The following is a 14,237-nucleotide window of genomic DNA, read 5'->3' as shown; positions in this document are numbered from 1 at the left end:
ACATGCCCTTGACCGGAATCGAACCCAGGACCTTTCAGTCCGCAGGCCGACGCTCTATCCACTGAGCCAAACCGGTTTCGGCGAAAGTAAATACTTTTGCTTCAGTGTATACATTCATGTATTCATGTATGTACATGGTCTCAATGCATATTATCTTATTGTAGATCCAATAAAAAAGTTTGAAAGCCACTGTTCTATCCAATTATTTTCTAACTTCAGCTTATAAACAGGAACTTCTTGGTATAAAAAGAACAGCAATTATTTTCGTTAAGCAAAGCAGTAAAAGAAACAATGGCACTAGAAGTTAAAAAACTTGCCACTCTGGGCTCTTGGGAGAAGTGGTGAGGAATCTTCTGCTAAGTCTCCTTATTAAAACATTAAAGGTATTAAACCCACCACTATACAGTCTGGTTTTAACAAAGGCATAAAGAGCAAACCAAAATGTACTTCTAAAGGAAAGCAAAAGTGTAAGAAATTTCCATACGGATTTAAAAAGCAACAACCAGCACTTCACAGAATAGCTGATATCCCAAACTCTTAGCGGGCAATTCATAGAAAAATAAGCTCCTCTCTTAGCTAAAATGAAATTATGCAGCAACCAAAACCAACACTTACTCTCTAATGTAAACAAGGATTAGTTCCAAGCACAATTCAAGACCATTTCTCAATTTACTGGTTATTACATGCATCCCTTGGAGACATTGCAGGTTTCGATTCCAGACCACAACAATAAAGGGAACCTTACAATAAAGCAAGTTGTAATCCTTTAGTTTGTGGAGGGTCTTGCCTCCAATTTGTAAAAAGACGAAACATCTGTGAAGCACAATAAAATTAAGCACAATAAAAGAAGGTATACCGCCCTAACCGGTTTGGCTCAGTGGATAGAGCATCAGCCTGGAGACTAAAAGGTCCCAGGTTCGATTCCGGTCTCAAGGCATGTACCTTGGTTGTGGGCATATCCCCAGTAGGAGGTGTGCAGGAGGCAGCTGATCAATGTTTCTCTCTCATCGATGTTTCTCTCTATCCCTCTCCCTTCCTCTCTGTAAAAAATCAATAAAATATATTAAAAAAACAAACAAGGTATACCTGTTCTTGGAAGGTCTAACTAGTAACTACAAAGCAGTCTAAACTAATGAGATGATTAAATTAAAATCTCTGAACCTGCTTTTTATAAACCACCCATATTTAGTAAATATTATACTGGCCCAGGATAGCAAGAAATGCAAAATGAGTCTACTAATCTAAGGCCAAGCAGCCTGCATATCACCCAAAAGAAGTGAGATACAAGCACAAAATAACTAGCTCTTTGGTCTTGTAGTGTGGGTGGGGATATACATGAGGAAAGGCTGGGACCACTGACTGAAAGCTTCTTGAACATCTGAATTCTTAATTTCCTATCTCCCCACCTGGAGCACCATCTCACTGATTCCACGAGTTCCAAAAGGGGTGGGGAATGCTCCCACCTCTCCACCTGAATCTGTTTTAAAATGTAATCTGCATCTAGCATATTTCTGAACTATGACACAAAGTGATATGTTTTAAGAATTTCTACCAATGTACCTCCCTGCTGGTCTTAGCCAAACATTTTTTAATTCCTGCCTTAAATTTTGCAATCAGTGCACTTTCATAAAAAGTTCATCTCCTCATATGCAAAATTAGGATTTGACCCTTCCAATTCTAAAAATACCATTAGCATAAGCAAATAGGTGTTCCAAGAAATACCAATCCTGTGAAATGCTTTGTGATGCTTTGACTATTTTCAAAGTACACATCAGCTGTAAGGTAACCTATTTTACTTTGCATAATCCTGTGCTGTCCAGAATGGTAGCCACATATGGCTAGTGCACTTGTAATGAGGTTAGAATGACTGGGTAACTGAATTTTCAATTCTATTTTAGTTTAATTAACTTAAGATTTAAAGTTGATACTTATTTCCATGGTGGAAAACATCAGTATGTTTGGAAAAACTTTGATATATGAATGCACTTTTGCAATTGTAAATTTTATGAGCTCTAAATACAGATCAAGCATTTCCAATAAAAACTACGTGTTCAAACTGAAATGTGTTGTAAGCATAAAATACACACCAGATTTCAAACACTTGGTATGGAAAAATGTCAAATAGCTCATTAATATTTAAAAATCAATCACATATTAAATTGACAATATTGTGCATACTGGGTTAAATAAAATAGATATTAAAAGTAAATTCAACTGTTTCTTTTTACCTTTTTTAAAAAATATTTTTTTTTATTGATTTCGGAGAGGAAGGGAGAGGGAGAGAGAGAAACATCAATGATGACAGAGAATCATTGATTGGCTGCCTCCCACACACTCCCCAACAGGGGTCGAACTCTCAACCCAGGCTTGTGCCCTGACCTGGAATCGAACCATGACCTCCTGGTTCATAAGTCGACACTGAGCCACACTGGCCGGGCTCTTTTTAGCTTTTTAATATGATTCCTGGTAAATGTAAAATAACACATGTGGCTCGCATTCTATTTCTATTGAATGGTGTTGGTGTAACCTAATAATGATTCCCAAACCTTTCCCACTGGAAAAGGGTCAGAAACGTTGCCATAATCAAATACTGTTCTTCCTGTGGAGCATCAAAACCTGCTGACCACATCTGAGATTGAGAAGACCTTCCCTCATTTTCAGTAACTATTACTGATTGTCCTACACAACTACCTTTCTCTTCATCCTTTCCCAGGTCCTCTTTCTCTTCCTGTCCCCAAGGCCTAGTTCTCAGTTCTCTTTTTCATTCTCCACACTTCCATGGTGACCTCATCCACTCTCAGCTTCAACTATCACTTGGAAGTGGATGACTTCCAAGTCTTTTATCTCCACTTCTGACCTGTTTCTCAAGCTTCAGCTCCACACTGCCAGCTGCTTACTAAACAGATCCATCTGGAGGTCCCACCAACTTCTTAAACTTATCTTCGTTTCTGGAATATCTAACCTGGAATTCCTCATCTTCATTTCTGATGAAGATTCCCATCTTTAACCTTGAAAACCCGGAGTCGGATCCCTTTTCTAGCCTACTGCCACAGCCTTACAGCAGGCCCTTTCTTTTAATGTTTTTTTAATTTTTTAAACTTTTTATTGAGTTTATTGGGGTGACATTGGTTAATAAAAGTATACAGGTTTCAGTTGTACAATTCTATAAACACATCATCTATTTACTGTATTGTGTGCTCACCACACCAAGTCAAGTTTCCATCCAAGGCCCTTTCACATAAGAGTCCTTTTTGCTACTGCCTCCTAACTGGCCTGACTCTAAATTCTCCCCGTTGTCTTCTCACCTCCCAGTCCTCCTCTTGCTCACTGCCATTAATATTCTCAAAATGACCACTTTGATTATGTTGCTGTCAAACTTTTAACAGGTCCCCAATGTCTACCATGGCAATCCAAACTACTCAGCAGGCGCCCCAGCACTCTTGTACACATTCGACCTCCCTGAACACAACTAATCCTCTAGCCAGAGGTCCTGTCCTCTAAGTCCACTCTATACAATTCTGCTCAAACTTTAAGGTTCAGCTCAAACACAAGGTCCTCATAAAGCCTTCTCTGATCAACCCAGCTAACATTAGTGTTTCTCCACCCGAAAACTCCTTTAGTATTTCTCATGGCAACTACTGTGATAATGAGTATGTGGCTTTGTCTTCTCTATAAAACTGTGTCCCCTTAATAGCATCCAATAGCACCTTGCACTGCACATTGCCATCTTTGGACATTCAAAGAAATCAACTTAAAAAGGAAAATCCTGGTAAACTTGGGATTATGGATAAATCTTCATCTCCAGCCAGTTATCTAATTACTCCAGACCTTCACTTAGATGTCCCAAGATTCAGTAACTTCAAAATTAAACTCATCTCAACCCGCATCTGTCTCTTATCTCAGTAAAGGGTACCACCATACCATCAATAGCCCAGGCCGGAAACAGAGGTATCACTCTTTAATTTCCCCAACTCACACCTTCTCAAACTCAATGATCAGCTGCCGTGAAATCTTCTACCTAAATATCTCTGCACTTAACCACTTCTTCCCAACTTTGCTGTCAATCCAGGCCACTATTACCTGGGATAACTGCAATACCATCTGGTCTTACACTCAATCCTCTAGCCACTTTCTATGTAGTACAACTAGCATCATCTTTTAAAATTCATGCTGAAAACCCTTCAATTATTCTCAAGATGAAGATTTCCAAACATGGCTCAGACTCTTCTGCATTTGGCCAGTGCTTACCTTTTCAGCTTCACTTCTTATTTCCCGTATCATCCCTCCCCTTACACACCTCACACTTGAACCATGTCCAAGTACTCCATATGCAGTCTTCCAAATATCCCGTCTTCCAAATATCCCAATGTCCTCTCTTGCCTCAGGGCTCTTGCACAAGCTGGTAGGATTGGGTGCCCCTCCTTTATAATCACCAATACCCCAGGCGCTGGTTAAGCTCCTTGCATTCATATTCTAACTTCAGCAATGGTGCCTAAAGAAAAGCTTCATGCTACTCCTATGCTAGCACTTATCTCAATATGTGGCAGGTAATACCAGTATACTCAAGAATTATTTACTGAATGAATGAGTAAATATATAATAATTTTCTGTTTAAAAAAAACACACCACAAATTCCGAGATCAATGAATGAAATTCATTTCTATATCATCTATAATTCAACAGCATTGTATAAAGTGGGCAATTGACCTAAATTTTTATTTTATCTGTCTTTTTAAGTCAAAACTATTAATAGTTGGGTTAAATAGAATTTACATGAGTAGGCTTAGAATAATCAAAATAAAGTAAAAAAGACACTGTATGTTATGTTCTCCTTTGCCTTGTAAACTCTTGGACCAATTCATTTGAAACTTTTGATGCAAAACACAGAATGTATGAAAAGCAGCCAAGCAAAAGTGGATGCGCCGCAGCAGCAGCGCCTGAGGAGACCACATCAGACCATCAGCACTGCTCCTGTCCTCGCCCAGGCTGAAGCTCAGTGCAATCAGTGCACAAGCTTCAGGATCCTGGGAGTCAGAAAGAATGGAGGTATCTGTGGGGCCATAAAAGCCTTTCTGGTTTAGTTAACAAAGGGGAAGGAAACACTTACTAAGCAATAAGCCTAGGTGCTGGCCCTTCCTTTCAGCATTTCCCTTCTGCTTCACAATGTATCAGCCCCACTTTACTGATAAAGAAACAGGGGCTTATGGTCACGTAGCTGGTCCTGGCGACCCTATAACTCAGTTCTAACTCATACATTTGTACTGAGCACTTACTGCTGCTAAGCCCTGTTCTATATGCTGGGGATTGAGCAAGGAGAAAAACAGTCTGCTGCTATAAAAGCTTATGGGTTAGTGGGGACTGATGCACCATAGACAAATAACGTAATTTCAGTTGGTGATACAATTAAGGGGTGTTAAAAAGTAAAACTGAGGAATGTCATAGAGTAACTAGGGAGGTGACTTAGGTTTCCAGATTCTCAGATAATTCAAAAGATAATTTTGAGGAGATAATTATGTAGAGTTAAAGAAAATGGATAAAGTGACTATCTGGTCAAACCTTAAATGGAAGTCTCTAGAAGCTACTAGAAGCAAAAATTACTATTCATTTCCCAATTATTAGTAAAGTGACCATCATGTGAAAGGAACGATAGCCTTACCCTAGTCATAACCCAAAGCAGTAGGTTAAATAGTTACCAGATGGCAAACATTTCCACATGAACCAAATAGCTGTTTAAGACAATGGACTAACCAAATTAATTCTTGGATTCCCCAGCACCTACAACAGCACCTGACACACACCAGGGACCATTAAATGACTGCTGAATGAACATATAAAGGAAGAAAAAAGAACATGCTAAACTGTCACCATCATGGGTTAAATCCCTTTTCGGGCCAAGTGGCTTCAATTCACCCAACTTCACTCTACCACCAGTCTTAATCACAAGAAGCAGGTGAGGGAAGTCGGATTAGTGTAAATCCAGGAATAAGACTGTACTAGGAAACAATTAGCATATGCTGCCAACGGTCTGAAACATCTTTAAGTCACAAGTTTCATTTAAAGAAAATCTAATATCCAAATGATGACTGAAAATTAGTAAGGGGCAATTATTTGGCTTCTTTAAATAAGGATTCACCTAATGCAGACACTGAGGATACTTCTGTACCAAATAGTTATTCTAACTATTGCACACATAGTACCTTGCTGACCTCTTTACCCGACTATCTCCCTTGCTAGATTGGTACCCCTTGAGGGAAGGGACAAAGAACATGCATCTGTATTGTTTTAGGCCTTGTCCAGTTTACAATGCAAAAAGTCAATGATTATACTGAGTTATAAAAATTAAATTTCTTCAGAACTTTTCAGTCATGGAGCAGTTGGATAGGATGAGATCCACCCCTTACTACTGTTATCTGCTAGGCCCGCTCTGCAGAACCTGAAGGTCTCATCATCACGTCACTCTTTTAATGTCTCTAGTAGAGTTGAAGAGCTAGAAAAGCCTTACAAGTTTCTGCTTCAATTTTAAGGAGTTTATTTTTAAAGGGCTGTCTTAGTGGTGACAGAGAATAACAAATGGCTATTCAAAGCTGAACAACAGAGTTGAGTTTGCACCATGTATCAAAGTTGCCAGTGTTTCCTCTCTGGCACCCAGATGGAAGGACTAAACAACAGTTGAAAAACAAGATACAACTTTGATAGATTAAGCGCTCCCAATTTTTGTGAAGTTTCAGTAAAATTTTAATAAGGAATCTGTCACACCTTTTTGTGAGACAGAGCAGTGTTGTGAATGATATTACGGTAACATCACAAGTAGACCTAGCCGAAGATGGATGGGGGAGGGGAAACTAGTAAGATTATGTTCATTTTCTCCAGTGAAAAACTTCCTCTGCATATGCCATCTCATTTTAAAAACCACAACAGAGCCAGTTCTAATATCCCTGGATTCTGTTCTTCGTAACATCAGCCACATCTCTAAAGTTCTTAAAGCTTCATTTCACACTACTGACCGACAACTTCAACAAAAGACACACATTAGATGCTACCCATTTGCACACTTGATTTATTACTCATTTTCATTTGCTTCTGAATTACCATAGTTTTGCTGTGCCATAAGGACTGGCTCTGCAGGAACGTAGATCCAAAATGGCAGCCGAGTTTCTGAAACTCACCAGAGACATATGCTTATTAACATACGTGAAAGCAGGTCTTATTTATCTCACTTTTCAATGTCTTGGAGAAAAGAATATTTACAAAAACATTTCAGAGAATTAGATGGCATCTGGTTATGTCCATTATATCGTTCTCTTTCTTGCCTAAGAGAGCAGGCACTCTGCTTCTGGTTCCTCTGCTCTGCAAACTGAGTTAACCTGCTGTTCACAAGCTAACAGTCCACAAAAAACCAAGCTAATGGCAAAACATGGAAAGCCTAGGTTTCTTACTCTTCTGTCAGAACAATTTAGGAAATGGATGTAAAATGAATCATCTAACAAGTAAAGCCCCAAATAAGCACTTTCATTTTCAGATAAACCCAAGCAAAATCAGAGCTCTAATTTTCCTTAGGTCTACCACAAAGCAACACTCTATCACTATGGCAAATTCTATGTTTTTCCTTAAACTGAAGCCGTAAAAAAAATTTTTTAAAGAGACAAATTTATTCCAGACTACCTCTCTAATGTAATGTTTCCAATCCTTCTTACACCAAAGCTAAACTTGTATTACCCAAAAAATTTACACTGAATTTAAAACCATCACTTAACGTCTCTACTTATTTCCATTACTAATAACATTAGTTTTAGAAAAATAATAAAATACTTGCTCTTTAGAGACAGAGCGCTTTAATTATCTTTATGTATTCAAACGGAAAGTCTTTTTGTTAAATTAGCGTGAAAGTCCCTTCATCTACACACAATTGGCCCAAAGAAACAGGCCATTTTCAGCACAAGAGGCCAATCCATTTTTACAGTGAATAAAGCTTTTGAAAGCACTACACAACCCTCTTCTAGACTGTCAAATTTTCAAAATGGTCCAGCATTTTTCCCATTTTTTAACACTTTCAGGCCCAGCAAGCATCTTGTAATTAGATTAATTTAAAAGGAACCAAAAATACAACCAATGCTCCCTTCTGATTAAAATTATTCCATTTATGCCTAATTAGCTTTAATCCAACTCTACATATTTAATGATGGGGATTATGACAACTCAACCAATTTGCATATTTTAAATGCCTTTCTAAACTATACTCTGTAACAGATTTAGAAGAACAGTCTCTTTCTCATGCCAATAATCCCAGGCATAAATCAGGACACAAATTGGGGGGGGGGGGTAAAAAAAGAAAAGAAAACAAGGCCTCTTAGAGCCTGGGATGTGCTGAGGGAGTGGGGTAATTTACCCCAGGGGTGGGGGCAATTTACCCGCCACAGCACAAACTACATCCTTTCAGCCCACCAGACCGAGAAGCATTACATCACACTCTCACAATGATAGGGGGAGGTGGCTCTGAGAAAGCAAGTTTTCAGCTTTCTTCCCTCTCTGCTCCGAGGCTTTCTAGAATCCTGCATTTGGAGTAATGGAATTTAACTTCAGGGCACTGCATAGTTCCAGGAGTAACTAACATGTACATACACAGCTAATTATTTATGTGACCCTCAATGACCAATTCACAATGGAAATGACCAAAACAGGCCACCGCACAAACAGATGCTGAATTTGTGCTGAAAAGCCCAGTTCATCTGTATAAATTTAAACAATAAATGTAATCCGTGAGAAATGGAGAAGGCTAATCTCCAGGGAGAAACTGATAAAGAAATAATTCTTCATCGGGGTGAATAGCTGTTTATATCCTTTAAACACTGTGTTTACAAGATAGTTCTACCATTTGGTTCAAACCACGATCAAAATAACAGCGCATCTGGCTGCACATTTGAGAACACAGAGAAACCCAGTGCACATGAGCGCGCGCAGAGAGGAGAGGGGCGATCCACACATTGCTCCGGAGGTTTGCAAGCAGGGGAATCTACAAACCCCAAACCTCCCGGTGCTCACTTGCCCCCCTCCTGATGTCTAAAATGTATCAGCTCTTATTTTAGGTTTTATATCTCTCTAGGAAGGATGGCCTAGCTTTAAAAAAAAAAAAAAAAAAAAAAAAAGGCTTGCCCGTTGTAGTGCTTGCCCTCCCAGATCCTTTGTCGGCCTTAGCAGCCGAAAGAATGCAAACCCATTTATATTTATGCAAATTTTTGCAGCAGATTTAAGGGGACAGGGAGAGGTCTGTGTTTTTTAAAAACCCCTTTCTAAATATTAAATTTCCAATTACTCACAGCTTCATTTAGTGGCAAGACAGAAACGATGACAAGAGTCGCAGACATTAAAAGTGCAATTAAATCACTTCAAAATCTAAATATTTTACCAAGGCTTTTCCATTTCTAAAACGCCGAACCAAAAGTACATCACGGGTCTGATTTACACAGATTCACGAAATGTCTGAAGCCAGTCTCCATGCTAGACAAATGTCGATTTGCAACACCACTAGTGAAAACGGTTAGACAAAATCCATATAAATCAATTGGTTTTAAAAAATTGAAAATATGTACCAACCTCATAAAGTGCAGCAGTGCTTAAATCCAGCAAATTGAGGCATACAAGGTAGAAATGGAAATGAAAAAAGGTCCAAAAAAGGAATTCTTTTTGTCTATCTGTATTTGTATTTTAAATATTCAGAAACCAGCAGAGACTCTGTCGGCCATTTTGGCTTGAACTAACTCTCTCACTCACTCTCCCGCTTGCTCTCTCTCTCCCCCCTCTGTCTCTAAAGGAAGCAGCTTTTTGTGACCTTCAAATAGAGGCGGATCATGTGACTTTGGGTAGATTTGTCAATCAGGAAAGGGGAGGGAGCTGGGGATGAAACTGCCTTAAAGGGAAAGCGGCCCTTTTCCACTCTCATTTGTGAAGCTGTTATCTCATACTCTCTGCCTACACACACTGCATGTGAAAGTGGCAACAGCACAGGGGTAACAGATGAACAAAATAAAAAAAACCTTTATTGGTTTATAGAAATATGCTCAGTTGCTAACGATTCTTGTAGATCCTGGAGCTTAGCTTGCTTGCTACAGTTATTCTCTAGATGTTTGGGCAAGCACAGGCTGGCAAACTGCTCTTTAAAAGGGGGCTTAAACAATGCTTTACCCAAACAAGAGACTTTAGTTTTTAAAGATCAAGGTGAAATACAGGGCACGAGTGATCTCTAGCAAGCTCCTAAAATGAATAGGAAAAGAAGGAAAGTAAATATACCAAAGTAAAAATTGAGAATGGCAATTCAGAGAGGTTAAGTAACTTATCCCAAATCACACAGCTAGACAGCTGCAGAGCAGGGACTGGCTTCCCAACTGAACTACACATTAATTGTTTTGGGTATCTCCTCCCACCACCCCAAATAAAAACTATGCTGCAGCATAACAGAGTTCCGATTCCAGTAATTACAGGCTGTTGTTGTTACTTGTGATTAAGCCCCTAGGACAGTGGTCGGCAAACTGCGGCTTGTGAGCCACAAGCGGCTCGCGAGCCGTGGTTTACCACTCTGTTGACTAATGAGTTTGCCGACCACTGCCCTATGCCCTAGGTCCTAGGGCAGTGGTCGGCAAACTCATTAGTCAACAGAGCCAAATATCAACAGTACAACGATTGAAATTTCTTTTGAGAGCCAAATTTTTTAAACTAAAACTTCTTCTAACGCCACTTCTTCAAAATAGATTCACCCAGGCCGTGGTATTTTGTGGAAGAGCCACACTCAAGGGGCCAAAGAGCCGCAGTTTGCCAACCACGGCCCTAGGATAAGCCAGATCTGAGTCATTATTGATCTACTCCCCCACCTGAGGAAGTAGCTCTGCAGCTGACATGGAGTAAGCACTAAATTAAAAACCTGCCTGTTTTCCCCCATCCTAGGTCCCTTCTTGCTATATGCTTCTAGAGTTCTAATCACTTGAGAAACCCACACTGGGTTTGTGTCTCTAGCCCTGGGGCTAACGGGCTGTGTAACCTCAGTGAGGCACGTCCTTCGTATCCCTGGGCCTTGATCTTCTCATTTGTAGAAAGTAAGGATAAGACATCACTAGATGGTATCTTAGGTTCCTTTCAGATCTAAAACATGACTCTCCCCCTCCCCCCACCCCCCCAGTTCTGTTCATCTTATCCTTGTCATCTCAAAAGTAAGTCATTGCCCTGGGAAAACTTTCCTTGTTCTTCCCAGTCTAGACCAGCCTTCCTTTCAACACTTCCATAATATCTTTTACTACCTCATAGCACTGGTCATAACAGCAATTTATTATTTGTGAAATAATGTGCTTACTGCTGGTCTTCCCCAGTATGTATAAGGATAAGCACCACATCTTCCTTAATGGCTGTGTGAAGCCCTATACCGAGCCCCAAAAAAGGTAAATAAATGAACCAGACCTCCATTTGGAAGTCCTGGGTTGAAAAGGAAGATATCTGTCACCCAAATATAAGGAATGAAAATCACATAGTTTCCAGAAACTGGCCTCCATTTATTTAAGGATTGCTTGAGGAAATAAAGAAACTAAATGATAGACAGTGAGCGAAAGTACCTGTGCCTATTAGACTCCATCCATAGAGCGGATCAGGTGGGATTCCAGTGTGATTCTCCCACATGAACTAGACTGACCGAGTGTAATCTGCCATGCCAGCCAGCAAAGAACTGACGGATTCTGTAAGCCTGACATTCCTCAAAAAGGAACCTATGAACCCTTTCTAAATCCCACATTCATCATCCTGGCTCCTGGGCCCTTATACAGTCTCCAACCTTCCTTTTTACTCCGACAGAAGAACAGGAAAGGAGCTGTTTCAGGGAAGGCAGAGTCCAAGGCCTAGATGATCTGACAGCTTGAATATTTATGGCTTAAATGCTCCCACTGTCTTTGTACAGCTCTGAGTGGAGTAAGAGCCAGGAGTTGGACTGACAATTGAGATGTAGGCAAAAGCAGGAAACTCCTAGGATGGAAATTTTGAATACTTAGTCTATTTTTATCCCTCCAATACCTTCCAGATGAGTTACGGAAAGATTACTTACGTGGAGCATGCTTAACATGTTAAAATGCATGAAGACTGTACAGCTGCCTTGTTTCAATTTGTGATGGACACGATCTCTTTATAAACTGAATTCTAAGTCTCCATTCCCCAGTGAGATTATTGTATGAATGCATATATGTGTTACCATGTAAGTGCTAAATAACAAACTGTACAAAGTTGGGAAACATAGACACATTTTAAAACAAAATATTAGTAGTTCTATTTTCAAATAATATGATCGATATTTTTTCTTCAACATCCTAACATCTTTATTTATTTATTGGTGAGATACCTCTAAACTTAAAGCAATTATTCCAATTGTTCATCTAAAACAGTGGTTCTCAACCTTTCTAATGCCGCGACCCTTTAATACAGTTCCTCATGTTGTGGTGACCCCCAACCATAAAATTATTTTCGTTGCTACTTCATAACTGTAATTTTGCTACTGTTAATGAATTGTAATGTAAATATCTGTGTTTTCCGATGGTCTTAGGCGACCCCACAGGTTGAGAACCGCTAGCAGGGTCGCCTAAGACCATCGGAAAACACCGATATTTACATTACGATTCATAACAGTAGCAAAATTACAGTTATGAAGTAGCAACGAAAATAATTTTATGGTTGGGGGTCACCACAACATGAGGAACTGTATTAAAGGGTCGCGGCATTAGAAAGGTTGAGAACCACTGATCTAAAAGAAACAAGTGCAGTAAGTACTCTATTTCCCCTATATTTTCAGACATTTTTGGACGCTGTGATATACTTATCGTAATTTTTTCATATTGATTACATTCTGTTTTTAAATTATATTATTGCAAAATGAGGATACGAAGTAATAAAAAATGAATTTACTTTTTTTAAACAAACAGACCAGAAGTTATACACTCACATAAGTGTCCTTTTTCAAACTTGGTATCTTTGATCACTATATACTATTAAAATATTTTTATTAGGAAACAGACCAAAAAATATAAACTGAACATTTAACTCAAAAGCCCAGTAAACAAACCCAAAAGAGAAATTAATAATGATAAAAACATAAGCAATCATTTTTTAAAAAAAGAGCAGACTGGCTAAAAAAACCCAGAAACTTTTTTGTTTACAAATAAATAAATGAAAGTAAATAATCCTTTGGAAAATATGATCAATTTAAAAAAAGAGAAGTCATAAATGAACAGTAGGACTGAGAAAGGGGGCTTTATACAGATTTGGAGAGGATTTTTTTTTAATTGTGAGAGAATTACACATAACTTTGTGTCAATAAACTTGAAGATTAAATAAAATGGATGACAGTCAATACATATCTCTGGTCTCTCCCACTCTCTCCCTCTATCTGTATCTCTCTCCATCATCTCTCTGAATGAGGATTAAAAAACAAAAAGTTGTGAAAATAACAAAAACCTATTGCAGAAATTTGTAAAATATTCAAACTGAAACTACAGGAGGTACAAATGGTTTTCTGGATGAAGTCTACCAAACTTCTATCAAACAGATAATTTTCCATGTTATCTATCGCTCCTGTTCTCAAACTTATAGATATAAAAGGGAAAGTTTCCTAATTTTTTCTATGAGGCTAACTTATTTCTGATACACATCTGGACTAAGATGGTACAAAAGAATAAAACTATAGACCAATCTTCACTTGTGAAGACAGACACAAAAATCTTAAAATATTTGCGAATTGAATTTATCCGTTTTTTTAAAAAATATATTTATTTATTGATTTCAGAGAGGAAGGAAGAGGGAGAGAGAGATAGAAACATCAATGATGAGAGAGAATCATTGATCAGCTGCCTCCTGCATGCCCCCCACTGGGGACCGAGCCGGCAACCCAGGCATGTGCCCTGACCGGGGATCAAACCTGGGACCCTTCAGTCCGCAGGCCGATGCTCCATCCACTGAGCCAAGCCGGCCAGGGCTGAGTTTATCAGTTTTAAGATCATATTATGATCATACAGTGTTTTTACCAAAAATGCAAGGATGGTTAAATTACAAAATCTATTAACGTAATTCTTCATTTGTTCAACAGGTATGTACTAAGTGCTTTCTATGTGTCTGACTCTGGCAGGTGCTGAGGACAGAGCAATAAACCAGATAGGAAAGGTTCTTGCCCACATGTAGCCAACATCCTCATGGGAAAAAGAAATCACTGGGAAGAAAAT

At 39.0% G+C, this 14,237-nt stretch overlaps 1 protein-coding gene across 4 annotated transcripts in view; it reads right to left on the bottom strand.

The window, feature by feature from the left end:
- TNRC6B (trinucleotide repeat containing adaptor 6B) overlaps positions 1-14,237 on the bottom strand; it is a 202,723-nt gene that overhangs the window by 116,080 nt on the left and 72,406 nt on the right. For 2 of the 4 annotated variants that reach the window (XM_080659687.1, XM_080659689.1), the window contains exon 1: positions 9,592-9,804. The exons of the other annotated variants lie outside the window; for them this stretch is intronic. In XM_080659687.1, the coding sequence (XP_080515813.1) occupies positions 9,592-9,596 (5 nt within the window). In that variant the 5' untranslated portion in view covers positions 9,597-9,804. Of the gene's footprint in view, positions 1-9,591; positions 9,805-14,237 lie in introns of those variants that run through there. 4 annotated transcript variants of the gene reach the window in all.

The sequence above is a fragment of the Plecotus auritus genome, assembly GCF_963455305.1.
Source record: "Plecotus auritus genome assembly, chromosome: 3".
Classification (NCBI taxonomy): Eukaryota; Metazoa; Chordata; class Mammalia; order Chiroptera; family Vespertilionidae; genus Plecotus; species Plecotus auritus.
Note: the sequence above shows the minus strand (reverse complement) of the source record. Positions and strands in the feature narration are given on the sequence as shown.